The 23,832-nt window shown below is 31.3% G+C and overlaps 3 protein-coding genes across 8 annotated transcripts; 2 read left to right on the plus strand and 1 right to left on the minus strand.

Annotated features, from left to right (window-relative positions):
• The first annotated feature begins 2,891 nt into the window (after positions 1-2,891).
• Positions 2,892-7,119, plus strand: MTP11 (Cation efflux family protein). 5 transcript variants are annotated; one of them, XM_085673888.1, is made up of 6 exons: positions 2,892-3,209; positions 4,374-4,819; positions 5,010-5,090; positions 5,195-5,428; positions 6,398-6,750; positions 6,830-7,119. In XM_085673888.1, exons 1-5 carry the CDS (start codon positions 3,038-3,040, stop codon positions 6,743-6,745), a joined length of 1,281 nt encoding a protein of 426 aa, XP_085530014.1. In that variant the 5' UTR covers positions 2,892-3,037; the 3' UTR covers positions 6,746-6,750; positions 6,830-7,119. The 5 variants fall into 5 exon arrangements, with proteins under 5 accessions (XP_085530014.1, XP_085530013.1, XP_027928483.1 ...); XM_028072682.2 differs by having other exon boundaries at positions 2,895-3,209; positions 4,374-4,483; positions 4,574-4,819; positions 6,398-7,119; XM_028072685.2 differs by lacking the exon at positions 2,892-3,209 and adding an exon at positions 3,428-3,610 and having other exon boundaries at positions 4,374-4,483; positions 4,574-4,819; positions 6,398-7,119.
• Positions 7,120-11,412: 4,293 nt separating this feature from the next.
• LOC114185053 (putative sulfate transporter 4.2) lies at positions 11,413-19,475 on the plus strand. The gene is made up of 17 exons (XM_028072548.2): positions 11,413-11,857; positions 11,963-12,011; positions 12,442-12,643; positions 13,006-13,174; positions 13,973-14,038; positions 14,122-14,229; positions 14,865-14,972; positions 15,060-15,125; positions 15,264-15,324; positions 15,502-15,629; positions 16,230-16,271; positions 16,753-16,869; positions 17,235-17,286; positions 18,085-18,223; positions 18,300-18,388; positions 18,792-18,868; positions 18,974-19,475. Exons 1-17 carry the CDS (start codon positions 11,534-11,536, stop codon positions 19,298-19,300), a joined length of 2,124 nt encoding a protein of 707 aa, XP_027928349.2. The 5' UTR covers positions 11,413-11,533; the 3' UTR covers positions 19,301-19,475.
• Positions 19,476-19,688: 213 nt separating this feature from the next.
• On the minus strand, positions 19,689-22,731 carry ATXR6 (TRITHORAX-RELATED PROTEIN 6). 2 transcript variants are annotated; one of them, XM_028072551.2, is made up of 6 exons: positions 22,469-22,731; positions 22,230-22,304; positions 21,899-22,128; positions 21,326-21,426; positions 20,996-21,208; positions 19,689-19,983 (listed from the first exon to the last, which is right to left on the minus strand). In XM_028072551.2, exons 1-6 carry the CDS (start codon positions 22,698-22,700, stop codon positions 19,896-19,898), a joined length of 939 nt encoding a protein of 312 aa, XP_027928352.1. In that variant the 5' UTR covers positions 22,701-22,731; the 3' UTR covers positions 19,689-19,895. The 2 variants fall into 2 exon arrangements, with proteins under 2 accessions (XP_027928352.1, XP_027928351.1); XM_028072550.2 differs by lacking the exon at positions 19,689-19,983 and adding an exon at positions 20,387-20,811 and having other exon boundaries at positions 22,469-22,724.
• Positions 22,732-23,832: the final 1,101 nt, after the last annotated feature.

Here is a 23,832-nt window from a genome sequence, read left to right on the forward strand (position 1 = left end):
AAGTCTAAGATTCTTTCATATATTTTATCCTTAAATTTTTAAAAAAATATATTTATATTGTATTTGACTTTTTACTTCTAAGTAAGACTAATTGAGGTAATAAAACTATAATTTTCTTTTACACTTTTGAAAACCAGTTTAAAAACATAAAAATAAAATATACAATATAACCTTTATTTAACTTATTTTTTTACAAGAAGACAAATATAGCAAATAGCGAAGTCCACAATGGAATGATTAAACTAAAATCTAATAGTTTTTAATGCATTAAATCACACTTTTTTTATCATGGATCGGAGGTGATAATTCATCGATCCTATATAATCTATTAAAAATTCAATAATGTTGACTTTTGATTTTATTATTATTATTGGTATATATTAATAAAGTGTTAATTATCACTTTGACACGTTAATATATATATATATATATATATATATATATATATATATATATATATATATATATATATATATATATATATATATATATATATATATATATATACATTAACTTCTACATTAATTAAAAGATTGTGTATAGGCTTTGAAGTGTTAAGTTGGTTAAAGATTTGGTACTTAAGGTTAAGAAATTTGGTGGTACATGAGAGAGTAATAGCTTTTCAAGCTATGTCATTGAATTACATTTCATTAAATCAAAGTAAATTACAATTTTGACTTTTTATATTTTTTATATTATGGTCCCTCTTTAAATTAATATATATTTTCACGTGTCCAATTCCAAGCGGAAAAGATATGTTCGATTTCGCCCACCAGCTACAAACGAACGAAAATAAAAAATATTTCTTTTACAAGTTAAAGTAGGTTATGTATAAAATAATTTGTAATAAAGTTTATATTTTATAGTATAAATCAAATATCATATAATTTAGATCTTAACCTTATGATAATATGTATGATTTCTATTATCAAGATATTCTAAATTTTTATTGTAAAATTATTTAAATAGATATAAATATAGTCCGTGAGTTATTTATATTTCCATTTTTTTATTCAATTTGTTATTAAATGTCCTAACTAACACAGTTGCAAGAATCTTTTATTTTATTTTTTCTTTCACTTCAACCTTGTCTACCACTCAACTCAACTCGCTCTCCCAAAAAAAAAAAAAAAAACTGAAATTATTCTCGCAAACAACTATTTTTACTCGTATTTTAGAAGTCCTAAAATGCTTAAATATTTTTCTAATTCAATCTAATATACCATGGCTATGTTTTATGAAAAAAAAAACCCAAAAAGTCTAGATTAAAAATTATTTAAAACTAAATAGATATTTTATTAAGAATAAAAATTATAAAATTAATTAAAAATCTATTTTAGATAATTTGAACCACCATAAATTATCTTAAAAATACAATAAATTTGAACCACCATAAATTATCTTAAAAATACAATAATTATTCTTAAGTTTAATGTCAAACAGTTTATTTCAAATCACTTCATTGAGAAGGATCAATACCATTCCCACACTCAAAAGGCAATGTTAGGTTCATCTAAAATAAATAAGGATTTGCATTTTCCTTTTTATAACATATGGTATATTATACCTAAAAAATTATTATAGTAAGCACCTTTTGCACGTAAAAACGAATAAAAAACCGACTAATAAATCCAAACAAACACGGTTCACAAATGTTCTTATTGCATATTTTTCAAATATTATTTACCTCTAAATAAACGTTATTGTTAACGAGTTAAGGAAAGAAAAAAAATGTATGGACAAAAAATAAAATAAAAAGACAGATTTTTTTTAGCAAGTGGCATTTATTTTTATTCTTCGATAAAAAAACAAAAAGAAAATATTTTCTTTCTTTTTTGAGTATATAAAAAAATAAAAGTTATACATGCGAAAGAGTATATAACTTCTCCAAAAAATAAAAGATGTACCGAATAGATAAAAGTGCTGTCCTTTTCCCTTCTATAAAAAGTAATCATTTTTCCTCTTATTTGTCCGTTTAATTAAAATAATTAAAATAAAATCAGTTTATTTTTCATATATGCCAAAAAAAAATCAGTTTATTTTTCATATATGCCAAAAAAAAAATGCTCAGTTTTTAATATATAAAATTTAATCGTAAAGTATTGACAGAAGAATGATGGATATAGACTCTTTATAATTTTTGTGTGTGTATCTTTGTCAATTGTCAAATGTGATTAAAGATTTTTACTCTGTTGCATTTCAAAATTAAAAAACATTTAAATTTAATTTTTATTTTTCCATTTATGTAACAAATTTTGAATAGGTTTGAAGTTTGACAAATGGGATTCATACAAAGCAACATTAATGATGGATGGGGATGTCATGTCATGTACATCAATCAGCAACTCCATCGCGGTTCAAAGTGGGCCCCAAAATCCACTAACCACACATCAATTTCCCCATACATCACATATCATCACACAACATGACATGATAACAATAACACTGTCTTCACATAATTGCATATTCTCATCCATTCAATGCAACCGAGACCATGTCCCATATTCAGAAAGAACCATCATCATAGAAACTCGCCACGTGTCGAAACACCATTAGCCGAATACTCTCCAATTGCTGTGGATGTGACAGCACTGTAAACTTTATCCTACGCATCCCTATGCCAAAACCGGACACTACGCAAATCGGGCCCCACCGGTTCAGATTCAATCTGCTCCAGTAAAGCAGCCACATTAAAAAGATCTTGCGCTGAAGGAATCTCAGCCGTCCACGCGTAACCATACAAATTCTCATCACACGCGCGAATTTCCAGCACTGCCCAATGAAACCGCAACACGTGTCGAACAGTGCCGAAATGTAGTCCTGCGTGGTACACGCGCCTATCGGATCTCATATCACACACACTTTTGTTTATTTATCAATTTTTTTTTCTCATGAATCCCACTTTACCGGTTTGAAAATCTGCTACGGCTGTTGTTATAACAAGCACCAACCACGACGACCGTGTGCTTCCATTCTTTGCTCCTTCGGGGCTGTCCAAAACGACGACGTTTAGACCAGATTCTCAGGCGACCGGGAAATGGTGGAGACGGTGGAGCTTCAAGGCGAGGAGCAGCGTTCGCTGCTCTCAGATTCGAGCAATGGTGACCGGTCCTGGCGGTTGAACTTCGAGGGGTTTCAGATATCTTCAGAGCACACGGAGAAGCAAGTGAAACCCTCTCGCGGACTCTATGACTGTTATGGCGTTCTAGGTAACAAAACAGTAAAATCGCATCTTCGTTATGTTTGTTTATTTATTTATTTTAATATTTTCAATTATTGTTATTGTTCAATTTGGAATCTGCTTTTTATTTTCTTTTAATCTGACAAAGATTTTATTTCACTGTTTGTTTTGTTCGAATAGGAATCTGCAATTTGCTTTACGTTAGTGGTTGTGGTTAATTGTGGTTTCAGTTTTAGTGTGGTGTTTTGTGCCATTTAATTTTTTTCTGTGTGTGTAAAGTTTCCCCTCTGCATTGAGTCCAGATATTGTTTTTGCTTTGTCGAAGATGCTATTATTACTGGATTTCATTCAGTTTGAGTAGAATGCTTTGTTTTTTGTCCTCCTTTTGCCAGGTTGAGTACCGTGTGCAGGAATTTGGAAGCAGGCTAGGTATAGTGTGTGGGGTCTTTTTTGAATTGTGGGTTGATGGTGTGGTGGCCTTTTTGCTATGTGAAATAAGTTGATATGGATTTTTGTTGCATCGGGTATTGCCTGCTTCTTTGGGGCAGTTGCTCTAAGATGGACTATAGGGTTTTGCATTTGGAAGCTCTAGAGGGTAGAGGCAAAACTTCTTTTGGGCACTGAAGTACTATTTTATTAGTTTTTTCCTTTTCTATTTCGAGTCTCTGTTTTTAGTGGAAGAAGTTTCACAAAATTGATCTTGGCATTTTAACTGAGTGCCTCTGGTCTCTTGCTTTATTTGTATAAATAAATGGGTTGTTTGGACCCTGCTCTTGCTGAAGCTTATACTTTCCCAGTTTGCAATAAGCATCTGCCTGTTGAGCTATGAAGCTTATATTTTCCAAGTTTTCTTGTTTCTGAAGCTTTAAAGTTCTTGTGGCCCGTATATGAAGTTCATTTGTCCTATATTTGTGACCGTGGAAGTCTAAAGCATAATTGTGTCTTTGAATATGGTTTTCTTCATCTGTGAATGATCTTTATTTGATTTTTTTCTTCCATTTAACAAGGTAGGTTAGGGATATGATCTTGAGGGTCAATGTAGTTTTGAGTTTTCTTTGTAATTTTTTTATCTTTTTAATTAGCCAAGCTTTTTTGAATGGAATGCTTTGCTTATGACATCTTTTCTACTAAATGGAAAGGGATCTCATGGATCTTGTCTTATTTTTTTTCCTTCTGTTATATATTTCCTCAGGTCAAGAGGATAATATTGCGGAGTACTACCAGCAGCAAGTTGAAGTGCTTGAGGGATTTACTGAAATGGATGCTCTAGCAGAGCGTGGTTTTATTCCTGGAATGTCGAAGGTTTGTATTTCATTTTCTCCTTTTTTCTATCTAGATTTACGTTGGTTATATAGTCAAAAACCTTGGCTGAATATCCACTGCTGTGGGCAGGAGGAGCGAGACAAGTTAGCAAGAAGTGAGACGTTTGCCATCAGATTGTCAAATGTAGCAAACATGGTTCTTTTTATCGCCAAAGTTTATGCATCAATACGAAGTGGTTCCCTAGCCATCATTGCATCGACTTTAGACTCGCTTCTTGATCTCCTTTCTGGATTTATCCTCTGGTTCACTGCATTTTCCATGCAGACACCAAACCCGTATCAGTACCCTATTGGAAAGAAACGGATGCAACCATTGGTGAGTTCCTTAATTGATATTTTGTTTGAAATTATCTGAATCATCACCAGTAATATTATCTCGTTGATTATCAGGAGTTACTTTGTATTCAAATTACCTATCAGGGAAGAATACTAGAATTTGGTTGTGTATATTTATATGCTCTAATGTGTAAAGAGTAAACTATAAAGTGAAAATTTAAATTGTACAGGGAATTCTTGTTTTTGCCTCTGTCATGGCTACACTGGGACTGCAAATTATCTTGGAGTCTATCCGCACATTAATATATTCTGTAAGTTGATTTTTTTGTATATTTACAGATTCAAAGTTGACCCCAAACTCATAGAACAATAATAATTCTTCATTTAGTTCCTGAATCTCTTTTAACATTTCCAGGACAATGCATTCAACTTGACCAATGAACAAGAGCGATGGGTTGTGGGAATTATGCTTTCAGTGACTTTGGTGAAATTCTTACTGATGATTTATTGCCGCACTTTTACTAATGAGATCATTAAAGCCTATGCCCAGGATCATTTTTTCGATGTGATCACCAATGTCATTGGTCTTATTGCTGCACTTTTGGCAAACTATGTTGATGATTGGATGGATCCTGTTGGTGCTATCATTGTAAGTTAATACTTTCCTTTTGTTGGAGGTTTTGATTTGCTACTTGTGGCCATAGAGAATGATATATATGTTCGTTCTCAAATTTTCTTTGAAGTTAAAAGTTGATAATATGTTTGTTGTTACTTAAGATCCAATTAGGGCTCATTTTTTATTATTGTTTTCTTTTATTTGACTAATAGAATCTGTCTAATAATTTTATATTATTAGATTTCCGATTTTAGCTTCTACAAATTAGTATTTATATTAAATTGTCACCAAGGGACTTTAATCCTTGACGTTCGTTAACAATTTTTCAGTGAATTAAGTGATATGTCAGATTAATTTCTGGGTCGGAAGGTAAAAGAACCACAGTTTACCAAAAATATCACTGTTTTTCAATTTATATTATCCATCAACAATTGTAGACATCTGTTTCTCAGCTCCTGCTATGTGTTCCTGTTATTTTTAAAAATTGAGGTCTTATATTCTTAAGATGAAATTTCTCATTGCTATATTAATTGATTGTGACTATCTAATTAGCTTGTCTTACGCCTGTCCTTGAACTATGTGTATATTATGATGGTTTGATATGCACCCACCTTTTATGCTTTACACACATCCTCAATCACAGTTTTTTTTTGAGGTTTTAAGTTTGAGCATTATTTCTTACTCAAGATTACCATTGGAGGAAGCTATGGTTACTTCTAGCAGCAAGAACTGGTTCTCATGACTAAATAACGTTTTTAGAAATGTGGAATATATTTTCAAGCTCTCAGATGATTGTACTTAAACCTCTTAAATTTGATTTGGCATGGTAACCCTCACTAAAAGTGAATTAAAACCTTCCTTTTTGGTGCACTACTTGAGATGTTCTAAGATTTTAGTGAACTACAATAGGTTCTTTGGAGCACATCTAACTTACCACCATTTTGTACCTGGTCATTTAATGTTTTTTACTTGGTTTACTATGTGCAACTCTCACTGCTGCAGCTGGCGTTGTACACCATTCGCACATGGTCAATGACAGTGTTGGAAAACGTGAATTCCCTGGTTGGAAAATCAGCTGCACCTGAGTATCTTCAGAAACTCACATACCTATGCTGGAACCACCACAAGGCTGTGAGGCACATTGATACAGTTCGGGCATACACATTCGGGTCTCACTACTTTGTTGAAGTTGATATTGTCCTGCCAGCAGATATGCAGCTGCAAGAGGCCCATGATATTGGAGAATCATTGCAAGAGAAGCTTGAGCTTTTACCCGAGATCGAGCGTGCTTTTGTTCATCTTGATTATGAATACAGTCACAAACCTGAGCATGCACAATCTCACTCTTAGCAGCAGTAAGGAAAACCTATGTCCTTGTTTATTTCATTTGCTCTTTCATCTCCTTAAGTTGTAAAATGTGAATCGTATATGTAGTTCAGAATCTGAACTTCTGAGCAAGTCACTAAGAAGTTGTTAGCTATACCAGCAGCTATCACTCTACTTTCTGGCAGACCTGATAATGTTCCCAAATGTATATCAAGATACCCTTATCAGGTAAAGACCTTCCTTCCAGGTTCCATTTAGGGGAAACAGAATCGTTATGTTCTCATAGAGTGCACTCTTTCTACCTTAATTAAGCTTTAAGGTGTTGTGTGCTGGTCTTGGTTATTTCTAACTTCACCAAATATCATAATATATACATAACACGCAAAGTTTTTCTTTTACAGGACTTTTCTTTTTACATGTAGACTTTGTTGTCTTATTTATCTTGCATTTATTTTATTAAAAGCTTCATCCATGTCTCATCTCATTTTAGTATTTGGACCTAATCACCTCACTTTAATTCCCAAATTTAATTAAATTTAAGTTTGCTACTGAATCTGTAGAAACGAGTGAAGTCTTGTTTATACAGAGAACTGGTTTCATAGACAAAATGTTTAGAAGCAAAAGTACTGTTGAAGATGACCATTTTATGGAACTGAGCAAGTGTGAAACAGTTCAAATTAAAAGCCTGACATGTTTATATTAACTCTTACTAAAACAACAATGAATTACGTTTTTTATCCTAAGGTGGCATTGGGGAATTATAATATTTTATTTATGGATAAAATATTCTATTATTATGTTTTTCGTTTCGATTATTTAATTTGGTTTCTCATATTCTGCATTTTATTATTAATTTTACATTACATATTACAATGTTATTTATAAAATAAAATAAAATACATCTAACTAGATGTTATATTTTCATCATGCTGATTAATATGGTAGTGTCGTCTGAATATATTATTAGTATCTCAGATATAATAAATTATTTACATTAAATAGTACAATAAAAAAAGTATAAAAATCTCACTGAAAAGAGGATTAATGTTTATTATTTTTAATACAAAATTAAGATAAGAATAAACGAGTTACTTTATGAAAACAATTTTACTAAAATGTGATTATTCTTCCCAAATGTATTGCTTCAAGGATGATTGCTTTAAATTAGGTACAATTCTACGAATAAGAAAAATGAAGCAACATTCTTCAGCACTCAAAATTTGAAAAAAAAAAAAAAACTTACGCACAAGCACTTGTAATAAAAGAAAAAAGAGTATGATATTTTTGTTATCAATAAGAATTACTTTTTAGTTATATATATATATATATATATATATATATATATATATATATATATATATATATATATATATATATATATATATATATATATATATATATATATATATATATATATATATAAAATTTTAACAAATTATTTACATCTAAAATGATCTTAATTGGGGAAAGTAATTTTTTAATTTTTCTTTTAGGAGTATTTTGATAATGTCCATAGTTCATAATTTGTAATAAGGGAATTCATGCATAAAGTAAACGACACTCCGATCATAAACACGAATACGACATTTATTTATGAAACAACCATAGCGAACATTTTCAAATACTATAATAAAAGAAACACAAGCAAAATAAAAATAATGTACTCATTTCATTAATTAGATGCCTATCAACTTCCGTGGTACTTGCAATCATGAGTCAAGGCTACCTATGAAACTGACTCGATAATTTCAATTAAAATGATATTTTCTTTTGGATAAAGGATTTTTACAATTTAAAAAAATTGGAATGTATATTATTTAAATAGGTTTATATTTGAAATATTATTATTTTTTAAATATTTGTTTCAATACAGACGTTTTACATTTAAATTTTTTTATAAAGTAATTGAATATTTCTTTTAAGAAAAAAATGTATTTTAAAGCATCTATTTTAAAATTAAACTTTAAAAATATTAGCTAAATTTAATTATTCAAGTAATATTTAATAAAAAAAATCAATATATATGTATGTTTAAAGAGAAAATGACTAATTGTAAATTTTTATTTCTTTTAATTGTATTTTATATTGTTTTAATTATTTGAAATCTATAACTATATATAAAGGGGATTCCCTCTTTTGTGTCCACATTTCATAATTCCAATTTTACCCTTTACAATTTAATTATTTATTAAATTTTTAAAAATTAATGGTTAATTTTACAAGTTTTTATAAAACTATTTATTTATCTCCTTTTTCTTTTTTCTCATACTATTCATCAACAATTATTTTTTTCATATTTTCTCCATATATTTCACTTTAATTTTTATAAATATACTTTTATTTTGTTCATTAACTTAATAACATTACAATATCATCAATTATAAATATAATTCGAAAAATGCGTACACGCAGGCGCGATAGCGCCTGTGTTTACACTAGTGCCTTTTAAAAGGTTATAAATTTCAGCATTCTTCTAACTTTTTTATCTAAATAACTCATTTTCCTCTGAAAAAATTAAATTCATAAAATAAATGAATTTTTCTTTTAAGAGTTAATTATATTTATTGTTCTTAAATTATAATACAAAATTAAAATCGATCTTTTTATTATCTCTTACTTTGTAAAATAATAAATTTTGTTCCTCTCACTTCGTTAAATTTTATGTGACGTGACATATATACTATTTACATGAAAATTTTAAGAATTTTTAAGATAAAAAATCAAACGAAATCAAAATTTCAAGCAGTTAATATTTTTCTAAATTAACTTTTTGTTATTTGACTTTATTAAAAACTTAAATACCTATAAATATAATTATTTATTGAAAAAATGTAAATCAATTATTGGTGTTTTAAGTCTTTTAGTGTCAATACAATGCAACAATATAATTAAAGTTCATTTTCAACAATACAATCATTGTTTTTTTCTACAACTTTCTGTGACTTTTAACCTTTTGATAAGAATATTTGATGACAATAATTGAATTTGGATAAAACTTTCGTAAATCACACACATTTATATATATATATATATATATATATATATATATATATATATATATATATATATATATATATATATATATATATATATATTCTAAGTTTTTATTCAATTTTTTCTTCTTTATATGATGGGATGGATCTTTCAATAATACTTAAAAACTTAAAAATCTCAAAATCCGTGTGAAATTAAAGAAATGAGACAAATATCATACATAATCACAATCATGCAATAATAAAATGAAAAAAAATCAATTCCAAAAAATAAATAAATTAACAAGTTCACTTTTGAAGTTAATATTTTCAGAATTTTCATTTAACATATAAATTAATTTGAATTTAAATAATAAAATTAATTTTTTCATATTGTTTATCTGTGAGTTTTTATAGTTGAAACATAGCTTAAAACATTCCACCTTCCGTTTAGTTCAACAAGCATATTAAGAATCCCCTAAAAATTTGTAGAAAATTCAAATAATCTAATATTCACAAAAATGAAAAATACCATATCCATGTGCTAGCTAGAATACAAGATATTGTAGTTTTTTTTTTCTTTCCATTTTCCATTTATTCTACTGTACAATTTGTTCTTTCAATATTAATACACAAGACAACAATTTTAAAATTAAATCAATCACTATTAAATTCAATATATATATATATATATATATATATATAACCAAAATATATTTTTAAATAAATTCATATCATATATCATTACGAATTAAATATGCCGAAATACCTTATACATGGTATAATATATAATATAAAACCTTATACATGGTATAATATATAATATAAAATTTTCAGCAACGCAGATTGGTCTTCTATGTGAACGTTTGAACATGGCCAAATAAAAGTCTAGGTTCATCTCAATAATTCAATTCTCAAACGTGTTTTTTTCAAACACTTTTTGTTCTCAATTTTGTTCCGCCACAAATGCGAAATGTCACAGTGATAATATATTCATTAATTCCAGTTGACGCAAATAAAGAAACTAACCCAATTAATATTTTATAATATCTAGAACCCACATTGCTTTAACTAATTATTAACTAATTGATTAATTAATCAATAATAATTAAGGATCTACCCTTGTGGTTAACACATTGACATGCGTAACTTATTTTTGTCTTTGCATCAAATTTCTTTTTAATAAATTATAAAACTTAATCTTTAAGCATTTTGTATTACTCTTTGGTCTTTAGTGAAAAAGAAAAAAAGATTTGATGTAATAATTATATAAAAACTTAATTTTTAAGTTATTATTTTCTTTGATGGAATTGTTAACCGTGATTAAAACTTAGCTTTTAAGTATATAAAAAAATGTTTAAATATATAGTTATTGACAAGTTACAGTAGGTTTGTGTCAATAAGTTTATAAACTAAATGATGAATTATAGCTCAGGAAAAAAGTTATATTAAGTTTTATTTATTTTAGAAACCATTATTTTAATGTGAATAACTTAGTTTCATAAAAAGTTGAAATTCTGTGATGGATTTTCAGCGCCATAATTCAAAATAATAATAAAAAGGAATAAAGGAAAAGGAAAAGGAAAAAAACAAGGTGAAGTTTTCCCCCACGTCTCTGCTAACCTTAATTACATGAATTTTTGGTTTAATTAATTATTGAATGGTGATGTAGATTTGGTGATGGGTCCCATTTTTTAATTTCTGTAGTTTCCTCAATTTCTCAAAACCATCACATTCATTCGAATTCGCATTTGCTTTCTCATTCAGCGATTATGCGCCACTGCTACTGCATGCTCTTTTGAACTCTCAACTATATAAATATACATATAATGCGCCGGCGATGCGCATGGAGATAACCTACGCATCGCCAAGTTTCTACGACCTCCCTGTCGCCGCTGCTTCAACCATGCCGTCCTCCATGACCGGCGCACGTCCTGTAAGGATCATTCCTCTTCAGCATCCGACCGCCACCTCGTCCTCATCGTCTCCGTCAGCGAACGTAGCCTTCGCGCGGTGGACAGAGAAGCTCAGGCGAATGACGTGGCTCGAATGGCTCGAGTTCTTCCTCCCTTGCCTACGCTGGATTCGCATCTATAAATGGCGCGAGTATTTTCAGGTCGATCTCATGGCCGGAATCACCGTCGGCGTCATGCTCGTTCCTCAGGTAGTCGATAGATGGTTGTTTTCTGTGTAATGAATGGTGAATTGCTTGCTCGTATGTGTAGTTTTGAGATAATCGATGTTTATTTTTTGTTAATTGTTGATGCAGTCGATGTCGTATGCAAAATTGGCTGGACTTGAACCGATATATGGACTCTGTAAGATTACTGAACTTCCGCGCTCTGGATGAATCTTTTGGATTGTTTATTTATAGTTGAGCACAATTCCGTGTTTATTTGTCTTCTGAATTTGCAGTGTTATAATTCTTTCGTTTTTTCCTGATGTGATTTGGATTAACTTTTGATTTTTCGGGTAAAGCAATTTTCCACATTGTATTGCTAGAAATTTAGAAGAGTGAAGTTTGGTGTGACATTTAGAAGAGTCCTATCTCTCACTGTCTATGCAACCATGATGTTCTTGCCATTTTGAATGTCGATGGAATTCTATCCTTTCGCTGTCACCACTTATCTGTTAGTTTAAAATTGTTTATTCTACATTTTCATGATACTTCTATGTGTCGTCAATGTTTTATATCCTGAAATTATGTGTAATGTCTGCTTATTAATGTTATTTCTCTTTGCAAGGAAGACTCTGGTTTTGTGCCTATATTTGTGTATGCCATATTTGGATCTTCTCGCCAGCTTGCAGTAGGCCCAGTTGCATTGGTTTCCCTCTTGGTATCTAACGTGCTAAGTGGCATAACTGACTCGTCCGGTGAATTATACACAGAGCTTGCAATATTACTGTCCCTTATGGTGGGGATAATGGAGTGTATAATGGGACTATTGAGGTATTTTCGTCATTGCTTATTTTATCAATATAGATATACGTTCTTAACTTGGCTAGGAAACCTTGCATAAATTTTTCCTTCCTTGATCTTTCTCATTCATGCATCTAATATTCTAACTAGATATATAAGTCTACTTTGGCTTTTGTGTTCATGCATCTAGACATACAAATGTGATTAAATGATTATTTATAGACATGCTTGCTTTAACGCCATGGTAAGCTACTAGGTGACTGCCTTATAACAATTGGACTCCGGTAGCAGTTATATGATTCTGCAGGCTAAGCACTAGGCATCCGGTCTGATTCTTTTATGAAAGGGATTTTAATCATAACCTATATATACTTGTATTTTGGGTATTTCAGGCTTGGATGGCTTATTCGTTTCATTAGCCATTCAGTGATTTCTGGATTTACAACTGCTTCGGCTATTGTCATTGGTTTATCTCAAGCTAAGTACTTCGTGGGGTATGATATAGACAGAAGTAGCAAGATCATTCCAGTAGTTAAGAGTATAATAGATGGAGCAGATAAGGTATGCATTTCCTTTGAAATTTGAATTGTTCAGTGGAATTTTTACCCTGGTGTTTATGGTTTTCTTGCAATTTTTACGTAAAAAGTTGGGCCTAACGTAGGAAACCAACAAAATTAGGATTGAGAACTAAATTATGTAAGAAACGAACAAAATTAGGATTGAATTCGATGATAGTTTATTGAGAGAATGGATAGATTATAACTAAAATCGTGATTTTAGGGACAACTTTGCATCTGCTTGTGTATGATGAGCTGTCCGGTACCTGTTGAATTGCAATTCTGGGTTTGATGGTTCTTGGAGTCTGCACAAGGAAGGATGATGGTTTTTAAGGACCGAACTTTCCATTCTTTCCTAGTAATTGAGTCTGGGAAGCCTGAAATAATTAAATAATTGAAAATTAATTTGATTGCAACAGACAACCCAGAAGATTGCAATTTGCCTAAAGTTTAGCATTGCTGTCTCTGAACCATAAAAGAAAATGGTGCTAAACTAATTTCTAGTTATCGCTGGGTTTTCAAATATGTCCCTATAGTTTAAAATCTTTAATTGGGATCCCATTTCTTCATGTCCTTATTTTTATATGTTTAATTTCAATTCATCAAATAAGAATTCTCTTTTATGTCCATAACATGTCCTTTGGAATCAATATTCCATTTTGAACTTCAGCCTAAAATCTAATCTATTAATACTTCATAATCACCATACGTTCATTAGCTTACTTTTTTTTTTTTGAGTCATTACGCTGCTTTCACTTATCAAACCCCTTCTTTAACAGAGCTGTTTTTTTCCTTTTTATAGTTTTCATGGCCACCTTTTGTGATGGGATCCATTATGCTTACGATACTCCTTGTCATGAAACACCTGGTATGAATCTATCTCTGATGTTTTGTAAAGTACTTATATTAGATATCCACATCCTTCTCATTGTATGGATGTTATACAACCAGGGAAAATCAAGGAAGTACTTGCGATTCTTGAGAGCTGCTGGTCCTCTTACAGCAGTAGTTCTGGGAACATTATTTGCAAAAGTTTTTCATCCACCGTCAATTTCTTTGGTGAGTATCAAGTATATAGTGTGAATTTTTTTCTTCATGTTATTCATAATTTCTGACAAGGTTATAGTGATATGAATCTAGGCAAAGCTACAAAAGTAATAGATAATGAACGAAGTTGCATGTAGGTTATATTTACTAGATTTAACTATATTATACCAGAATTAAAACATTTTGTTATTGTACCCGGTAATATCAAATTGAGAAAACTGGCTGAATTTATGACATTTGTTTTCTAGGAGAGAAACATGAACAAAAAAAATAGTTTTTCAATAAGCAAACAACAATTTTGTTTATTGAAAGACAGGAGGCACAAACAATGTCTCATCACCATTCACGAGTACATCATGACTTGGTCATGCAATGAACAACAAATGTAGTTGATCACGTTGGCTTAATTTTCTATGTTTAGTGTAATCTCGATACATAGTAATCACGTTAATTTGTTTATATTGGATAGTGTCTTCTTTCATTTGAATGTCTTGAACTCATGCTAGTATTCTTCATGGTTTACTTCTCTTGTTATTGTCACATGAATGTTATTTTGTAAATGAGAATTATGTATGACTAAGTTCAGCAGCTGACTAACATGTTTGATGACGCTGATAGAATTAACAAATAATGTGGTTTTTAATTAGGTCGGAGATATACCTCAAGGCTTACCAAAATTTTCTGTTCCAAAAGCTTTTGAGTATGCAAAGTCCTTAATTCCAACTGCTATTCTCATAACTAGTGTGGCTATACTGGTAAGTTTTCCTTTTTCTCCTCTATGATTTGAAGAAAATTGTGTCTTGGGAATTGTACTTCCAATTAAATTATATTTCAACCTACAGGAATCAGTGGGAATTGCCAAGGCATTAGCAGCGAAGAATGGGTACGAGTTGGATTCAAATCAAGAGGTATATTTCTTTGTAAGATATGCTTACTGCTCATACATCTTACTGGACAGTTCTAGAGTCCCCTCCTAAATGTTTACGCAAGAATCTAATATTTTTTAGTTAAAATACTTGACTAATTTTCCTGATATTTTTGGACAGTTGTTTGGTCTTGGTGTTTCCAATGTTCTTGGTTCATTCTTTTCAGCATACCCCACCACAGGTAATTGTTCAATTGAACTCTGAAATGTAAAGAGTCATTGTAGTTGGCTACTTATCTTTTGGTTCCAAAGCCTCAATTAATTTCAACATTATGATTTTACTTGAAAGAGCTTATTTTTTCCATGCAAAAGAGATATCATGTTAAAATATTTTTCAATTTTTTGATTGAGTAATGCAGGATCCTTTTCAAGGTCAGCTGTAAATCATGAGAGTGGTGCAAAATCTGGGGTATCAGGGCTTGTTTCAGGAATTATAATGATCTGTGCACTAATGTTTCTAACACCAGTATTTGAGTACATACCTCAGGTTTGTTTTCAACTATTTATAGGTTATTGGTATTGTTTGAAAAGGTTTTCCCTTATATTCAATGAAAGTTCTACTTTAAACATTTTACAAATGACTTATGTTGGTATTCTGATGTGTGCACCCACGGGAAAATCTTTAGTGTAAATTCTTATTCAAGAAATACAAACAAGTATTTTATTTGCTGGTAAAGATCTTTCCCATTCATACACCAAGAATAAATGGATATGGCGTTATTACTTGCAAAATGATTTAAATTTTAGGTCCATTTTCTTGAGTTTCGAAAATCAATGCTGTAATACAACTTGTTTTATGGCTTTTTTTCAAAATCTTCTATTTTCTTCTCATGAAAAAAACACTAGAACAGAATGTTTTGAGAACTTTGCTTTTTTAGTTTTGAACATACACAATTACTATATAAATTTTAAACACATCTTTGAATTGAAAGAACACTTTTCCTTCTAAAAGGATACTCGTTTTTACCTTTTCTTTCTGTCATTTTTTAAATTTTGTTTATGTTATTTCCGTGTATCACTGAAATGTAAGTGATGCATTTTCGTTTCTGGAATGCTGATGATGAATTTTCTGGTTTCAACAATCCAGTGTACCCTTGCTGCTATTGTGATCTCTGCTGTGATAGGTCTGGTAAGAAATCCCCTTTATGCTCAACTATTAATTATTCAACATCCATGGGTATTTAGAAGTGATAGTTTTATTCCATATAGAAAGAGTGGAAGAGGTGGCATTACTGGTTTTATGCAGTAGAAAATGGAAAATATAAAGTTGAAAATCAGAGGTTGACTCTATCCCTGTTCAAACTGTTCAAACTGTTATGAGAATGTTAGTCTTTGATTTTGATAACATAGGTTTGGGTTGTTTCAATATTGAAATCCAATTCACTGTGTTAGTGTTAATTCATATTATTGGTAGAAGAGAAATGTTATGTGTCCAACAATTATTTGTGTAAAATCAATTTGTATACACAATATGTTAATGTCTAAACTAATTAAATTTATGATTTATGCATTCAAGCAATGGAGAAAATATCTGTTTAGCTGCTATATCACTTTGAATGGTTAACTTGTTTGTCAGCCGTACATTCTTAGTTCTTGGCATGATTTTTCAGGTAGATTACGAGGAGGCCATTTTTTTGTGGCGTGTTGATAAGAAAGATTTTCTTCTTTGGACCATTACTAGTACTACAACATTGTTCCTTGGTATTGAGATTGGCGTCCTTGTTGGGGTGAGTACACGTTAGATTTGTTTTTTAGGTTGTAATAGATGTATTATAATTTTATATATATATATATATATATTCTGAATTTTTTGTTAGAAACTGTTCACATTTTGATCCCTCTACTTAGTGAGGTTGAAATATTTATCTGGTTATGCATATTCATTGAGGAGCTATGTTTGCTGGCTAAAACTTTAGTGATTTGTTTTCATACTGAGAAGAAGAAATGTTTATAGAATCATTTCTTTAGATACCGGATTCATTAAATATAACTGATATCAAATTATTTTCTTGTTTGAACAGGCAAAAGTTGTGGTGTTTTCCATATGCTAAGATAATCACCTTTCTCACTTTATAAGGTTTTTTTATTGTAGGTTGGGGTTTCACTTGCTTTTGTCATTCATGAGTCAGCAAATCCACATATTGGTAAGTTGATTTGTACAGGTTCAGAAATTGTGCATGCTCTTTGTTTGTTCCACACTTATATGATGTGTATAGAATTGAATCACGTTATAGATGCTAACTTGTGTGAATATCTAAGAATCATGTCATGTGATTCGTGGAATTTTTAATTTATAAAATTTCTTTCAAATGAATACCTTGAACCTAAAATGATAAGAGACTAAAATTGGGTATTTATGCATGTCGATACATAAATAAGAAAATAAAACATTTATGAACTTTGGAAATTTTTTTTTTTTCTGATGAACAACAATATTGCAGAACCCGTTTCGTTTCCCCTGAAAAATGCAAGAGACCGGTTACCAAACGATCATTAGCATAACAATTGAAAGACTGGAATCACAGTTAAGAATGCTAACAGCTAAAGCAGGGAAATAATTACAAAATATGATAGGACCATTTGTTTTAGGTTGCAATGGATCAATCCTGAATTAAGGCATCTAGATTTGGCCATGTGTTTGAAATACTTCACCTGGGATGTCAATTCATTATTTCAATCAAATGCTTTAAGGATTAAGGAGGGTATATTAATACAGAATTCCTGAAGTTATTTGAAATGTGATTGTTATGTAGGCATCTATGCATGCTTATAGTTTTTTAAAATATAAATTGTATGCCTTTCAACTTTAATATAACCAATAAAAATGAAAATTTCAATCTTGCATCTAAGACAAGAGTAGTCCTTCTGTATTTTGAAAACTAATATGTAAATATTGCAAGATATGTTAGTATGCTGACATTATTGTTTGGTCTTCACTGCAGCTGTTTTGGGTCGTTTGCCAGGGACAACTGTTTATAGGAATGTTAAACAGTATCCTGAAGCATATTCATATAATGGAATTGTAATTGTTCGTGTTGATGCTCCAATATATTTTGCAAACACGAGTTTCATAAAGGACAGGTAAGGAGAAGTGAGTTGTAATTGACATTTTTCCAACCAAGAGCATACTTTAATTCATCTAGAGTTTTCTTATCAGGTTGCGTGAATATGAAGTTCATGTTGATAGTTCTAAAAACCGTGGACCTGAGGTTGAAAGAATTTATTTTGTGATTCTTGAGATGGCACGTAAGTCTTCCTTGCCTTGTTCACAAAGAGGCCATATAATATATTATTAATGTGTTTAAGCTCTAAATAAGCTAACATCTAATGGGTAAATTAATGTGATTATATAATTATCACTTGTGACACTAATGGTTAATAAGACTCATAAGTCGTTCAGTGTCGTGAGATTATTAAAACGTCTAATTGTAATTAACTGTGACATATATGTCCAGTTGATGTTTTCGGTTGGTGTTGATCATTTCCATTATTTTTGAAGTTCCCTGGAGTGTTGAACTACATGAACCACATTTTACTGAGTTTGTAAATGTTCTTTTGCACTATGGTTGCTCGCAACTAAATTATGAAAGGGATAATGATGATAACTCTGGCTCGTTCTTCTAATCTTACAATCTGGTTATGAATGCAGCTGTGACCTACATAGATTCTAGTGCTGTTCAAGCTTTGAAAGACTTATATCAGGAGTACAAATTACGGGACATTCAGGTACAATAAGATTGTGAACTTTCAACCACTGTTAGAATGCTTAAAAATCATCACCGCGGGTCTACAGAGTTTCCACTATCTAACTTGAGCTTATTCTTCTTGCAGATTGCAATATCTAATCCAAGCCCAGAAGTTCTGCTCACCTTCTCAAAATCCGGTCTGGTGGAGTTGATAGGCAAAGAATGGTACTTTGTGAGAGTACATGATGCTGTTCAAGTTTGCTTGCAACATGTTCAAAGCTTGAAAGCGGGACCTGACAGTTCACTCACGCCACTTTCTTCATTTGAAGATAAACCAAGTTTGTTTGCTCGATTGTCGAAAGACAGAGCGGAGAAGTTTTCAGTGACCGACTTAGAATCTGGTAATGGCAGGCCTCCACACCCCAAGGACAGAGATTCCCAGTTGGAGCCATTGTTGCCCAAAGAACGTTGAAGTTTGCTCTGCATCGTATGGTATAAAGTGTATTTATCCATTCTTTGAAAAAAAATTAGTAGGTTAAACCCCGGTGTTATCAAGCTGATGTTAAAAAAATAATGTGTAATATATTATTGGCCGGTTGTTGTAAAAATGTACTTCATGAGTTTTTAATAATGGTTTTATTGTGTAACTCTTCTGTCCGCTGTGTATCCCTAATTTGAAATTCTTGTTATCTTGAGTTACATAGGGGATGGATTTGAGGTTTAGGTTTATGACCTTTTCAATATCCTATTTCATTGAACACTTTAATGTCTTAAAGAAGGCAACATAAAAGGCCAATTCTTTTAACATCCTAACTACTAGAATTAAAATTTGTTTAATAAATTACAACTACAGTTTACCCTTTTAGGGTTTACTAATTCCCACAATCGCAAAACTCAAACAAAAGCACTTCCCATATAAGAATTGATTGACCATATAAAAATAGCGCGGGCGTAGTATTGTACACATGTACATCAATTCTTTGACGCAAAACCTACCATTTTAATAAGAACACAACAGATTATTCATCCTCACATTATTCGTGTAAATATCTATCACTTTATGGCATTCAGAACTCATTATTCATGTGCGAGCGCAATGCATGAGCACCAAGGTGTGTTGCACTGTTTGCTGTTTCATAATCCCGACCATCCATACTAACAAAAGAAATCCACAAGCTCAAGTCAATCCAACTTTTCGATAATAAGGGAAGCGCCATACAAGTATTCGGTAACAAAAGGACCTCAATTTCTTTTCGAAAACATTCACCTTCTTTCAACCATTAAAATTAAGAGTGAACAAGACCTACATTTTTACATTATGGCCTTTCAAATTTCCTAATTGCTCTCTATATTTTAATTTTATTTTTCATGTCAACTTTTTCATCTTATTTCCTTTAATCAGATAAATAAAGCAATGTTCATAAACTCAAAAGCTAAAATTTGATTAGTATTTCAATTATCTTAAACATCTAAGTCACATAGCTTAATTTAACATACCATTTACACTAAATATAAAGACTAGAAATCACTTATATAAAATAAAATTATAAACCCCAAATTAAGAGACGAATATCAGCTTTTGCTAAAAATATGCATCGATCATTGATCATTGCATATATTAAATCATACACTAATTTAATCAATAAACAATTTAAAAATATAGTGCATTCAACATGATACATGTCCAGCTCAGAGTGTACACCAAATGGGGCTGTCACAAAGCAATCATTCTAAAGCGGGTGGCCAAATCAACTTAGTGATGAAAAAAATGACAAGCTCGCAGTCCCCCTTGTTTGGGGTGCTTTGCTTACATCTGAAGGCAATCAGACAAAATTTTCAGTTGGATACTCATGTTCATCTCCATTGTAGTCATAGTACAACCTTTCCCCCTTTGAGATATCTCTATTGGAGACTAAAAGAACTCGACATTCGCCTCCAACATCAAATCTCACGCATTTTAAGTTTTGTTTCTTTTTTCCTTCCCTACACCAAAAGGGAAAACCCTTTATTAATTGTTGTTTCCATCAAACAACCACCTTACTTCAAGTGAAAGTAAAGGATTTCATACACATTATTATAATGTGTCCGTCCTTAATTCCTTAATTTCAGACTTCTCAAAACACAAGCAAAAATAACAAGAATAAAATCTGAGGTGAAAAAAACTTACTGTGTATGGTTATTGATGCCATTGATGAACCGGGCTATATTGCTACGTTTGTCAGGACAGATCACAAGTGTCTTCGAAGGATCAGAAGCTGAAAGAAGTGTCATTATGCTATCTCCATCATCATTTTCCCTATTCTTTAAAAAATCTACATCCCCAACATATTCTGTAATTATGGTTAAATCTTTGATGGGTCTATCTGCTTCGACTGTGAAGCTGCGCAAGAAAAAATTTAAAATCTGAGTATTCTTCTCTTGGAAATGGAAATTGAGATTGTTGTTGAATGATTACACAATCTGCAATCTGCAATCTATGTAACATGCTAATACATACCCTTCTAGAGGATCAAAAACAACCATTAGAGGTGGCCATTCTCCTCTTTCCATCATACTTTTGCACAAGTTTAATGTCTCAGTATCTTCTTTTGACAAAACCTGAGTAAAAAAGACAAAATCACAAGAGACTTATCAATTAAATACTGAAAAAGGAGAAGAACCAGAAACCAGCACAGATGCTAAATGTAGGGTGTTGCTTATTTTCTTCTGTTCCATTTAAGGAAAAGTTGCAAATTGTGAAATACATTGTCCCAATAAATATAAATATCTGTATACAACTGACTGGACAAAGCTTAGAATAAGACCATGTTCTTTGTATTTCAGAATCCCTTTCATACAAAAGTAAACAAATGGCATGTTTTGCATCTATTAGAACCATAAAGTGCTTGTTTTCTCAATAATACTAACTCTAGCTTCTCAATGTATAGGCAAAACCTGAACCATCAAAATCACACAACAATGTGATGTTCCTCCATTCACAAAATGCTTAACTAAAAACCCACTTCTTTACAAACAGTATCAGATAATCTGGGCACAAAAATTAGGGCAATTGTTCAGCAGTTCCAAGTACCTGCATTCCACCACGCTCGAGAGCAGGACAATTAGCAGACCTAGGTGCCATTCCAGGCATGTAAGTAAGCTTATTGCTGAACTCTGTATTAGTAGCGGTCAATGCCGTTGCCAGTGATGCCATCTGCTCCAACTTCCTATTTGGATCCTCACTCGGCACGAACGGCAACAGTTTCCGTTTCTTCTTCGAAATCACCAAGCTCCCACCCCGCTTTCGCTTCTTCCGTGCATCTAAAACCACCGCACCACCAGTTTCAACTTTCAACCAGAACCATAACATCTAACGACTCAAACTTACAGTACCAATATATTCAAAAACCATTTCACCTCACCTTGATTCAACAATGGCTCGGAGGAACGTTGAATGCGAAAGAAATCAATTATTTTGGTCTGAACAAGGGGGAAAGCTGCAGATTTAAATACCACCCAGGTTAATTATTGAATAACAAAAAATAAAATAAAAAACCCAAATTGCATGCAACCTAATCCAACCCTAAAACTAGTTTTTTGAACTCATCGGAAGGATTAACGGATGTGGGATCTGAAAGAGAGAAATGAAAGTAATGCTTACACTTAGGCTTGTGGTTGGAGCAGGAGCCACAGAACCAGGAGCCTGTGGGGACGGAAGGGAGGATGGGACGGAGGCAGAAGAGGTGGTAGCCTCGATCGCAGTTGTCGCAGAGAAGCAACCTCGCCGGAGAGTCGCCGGAGCCGCATTCCTGGCATAAAATGTCGTCGATTACGGCTACGGCGGGAGATGATTTGGGAGCGTGGGTTCTTCTCCGAGGGAGTGAAGACGCCATTGATACAGATGCAAGAACAAAGTCTGAATTTATTTGAACTATAAAGAACAAGCGACCTCTTTCGCGCCCTAATTTTGCTTAGCGCGCCATGCTTGCTCGCGCCATTTGTCAAATTTTATTTTTTTAACTTTTGTTCTAACACCCTTTTTTTCATTGTTTCCAGATTAAATAAATAAAATTAAAAATAAATAAACTTTATAATGAATATTTTTGAAAAAAAAAACACATTAAATATTTTGATTTGATTTTTAAACTTAATTAAAATAATTTAATTATCATAGTCTTAAATTAAGTATTTGATACAAAAATAAGATCATTAATGTAAAAGTAACATGAACTCTCTTTTCAGATCAGATTTTAAGCTTTGAAAACCCCTTTCTCTCTCTTCTTATTGAAAAAATATAAAAAATATTTTTCAAAATAAGTCTTAAACAGATAGAAGGAAAAGAAGAGTTGTTTTTATCTAATTGGTTTCAATCTTTCCAATAAATATTAAGAACCCAGAAAACTTTCAAGTTTCATTAATTACAGCATACTTTAAATATTACATGTCTCTATTTAAATATTTTATTTTAGTTAGATTTTTATGAAACTTTTGTAAATATTTTTTACAAAGCAGATTTTAAGTTTTATTTTCACTTTTATAATATTATTTTCATGTAGTGTCTTCGTGCTTTCTTTTTACTATTTTTGTATATCGTTCTCTTCAAATTTATATGTATGTTTTATATAATAAATTTCACATGTTTGAAAATATGAGAACGACAATACTGAAAACCTCGAAAATCTGAATATCTGAATATTTTGAGAAGCTGAACACTTTGAAAATCTAATAATTTTGAAAATCTGAGAATTTTGGTAATCTAAGAACTTTAAAAATTTGGACAATGATAATCTAGATGTTTTTTTTTCATTTTTTTTAGCTGACTTAATCATGTGGAAGATGTTGGTTTGAAGGTTGTACTGTTAGATTTTTTTTGCTGATGAATTTTATCAAGAAAAATATATACAAGAATAAGTACAACCTTTTATTCAAGATGAAGAAATAGAGGATTAAAATAAACAAAACTCGTGATGGGTGACAATTTTAACCTATTTCTTCTAGTTTGCTCAAGGGGAAATGATCTTTGGC

Source organism: Vigna unguiculata, chromosome 5 (assembly GCF_037176805.1).
Source record: "Vigna unguiculata cultivar grain cowpea cultivar isolate G323 ecotype 2 chromosome 5, ASM3717680v1, whole genome shotgun sequence".
Lineage (NCBI taxonomy): Eukaryota > Viridiplantae > Streptophyta > Magnoliopsida > Fabales > Fabaceae > Vigna > Vigna unguiculata.

Excerpts from the sequence above, each read along its gene's own strand:
- MTP11 (XM_085673888.1), top strand. The coding sequence starts at position 3,038 with ATGGTGGAGACGGTGGAGCTTCAAGGCGAGGAGCAGCGTTCGCTGCTC. Across the intron at positions 5,091-5,194 it reads TCCGCACATTAATATATTCT|GACAATGCATTCAACTTGAC; the intron begins GTAAGTTGATTT and ends TAACATTTCCAG. Across the intron at positions 5,429-6,397 it reads ATCCTGTTGGTGCTATCATT|CTGGCGTTGTACACCATTCG; the intron begins GTAAGTTAATAC and ends TCACTGCTGCAG.
- LOC114185053 (XM_028072548.2), top strand. The coding sequence starts at position 11,534 with ATGCGCATGGAGATAACCTACGCATCGCCAAGTTTCTACGACCTCCCT. Across the intron at positions 14,230-14,864 it reads ATCCACCGTCAATTTCTTTG|GTCGGAGATATACCTCAAGG; the intron begins GTGAGTATCAAG and ends GTTTTTAATTAG. Across the intron at positions 18,224-18,299 it reads ACGAGTTTCATAAAGGACAG|GTTGCGTGAATATGAAGTTC; the intron begins GTAAGGAGAAGT and ends TTTTCTTATCAG.
- ATXR6 (XM_028072550.2), bottom strand. The coding sequence starts at position 22,700 with ATGGCGTCTTCACTCCCTCGGAGAAGAACCCACGCTCCCAAATCATCT. Across the intron at positions 21,209-21,325 it reads GTTTTTGATCCTCTAGAAGG|CTTCACAGTCGAAGCAGATA; the intron begins GTATGTATTAGC and ends TTTCTTGCGCAG. Across the intron at positions 20,812-20,995 it reads GGCATCAATAACCATACACA|GGAAGGAAAAAAGAAACAAA; the intron begins GTAAGTTTTTTT and ends CTTTTGGTGTAG.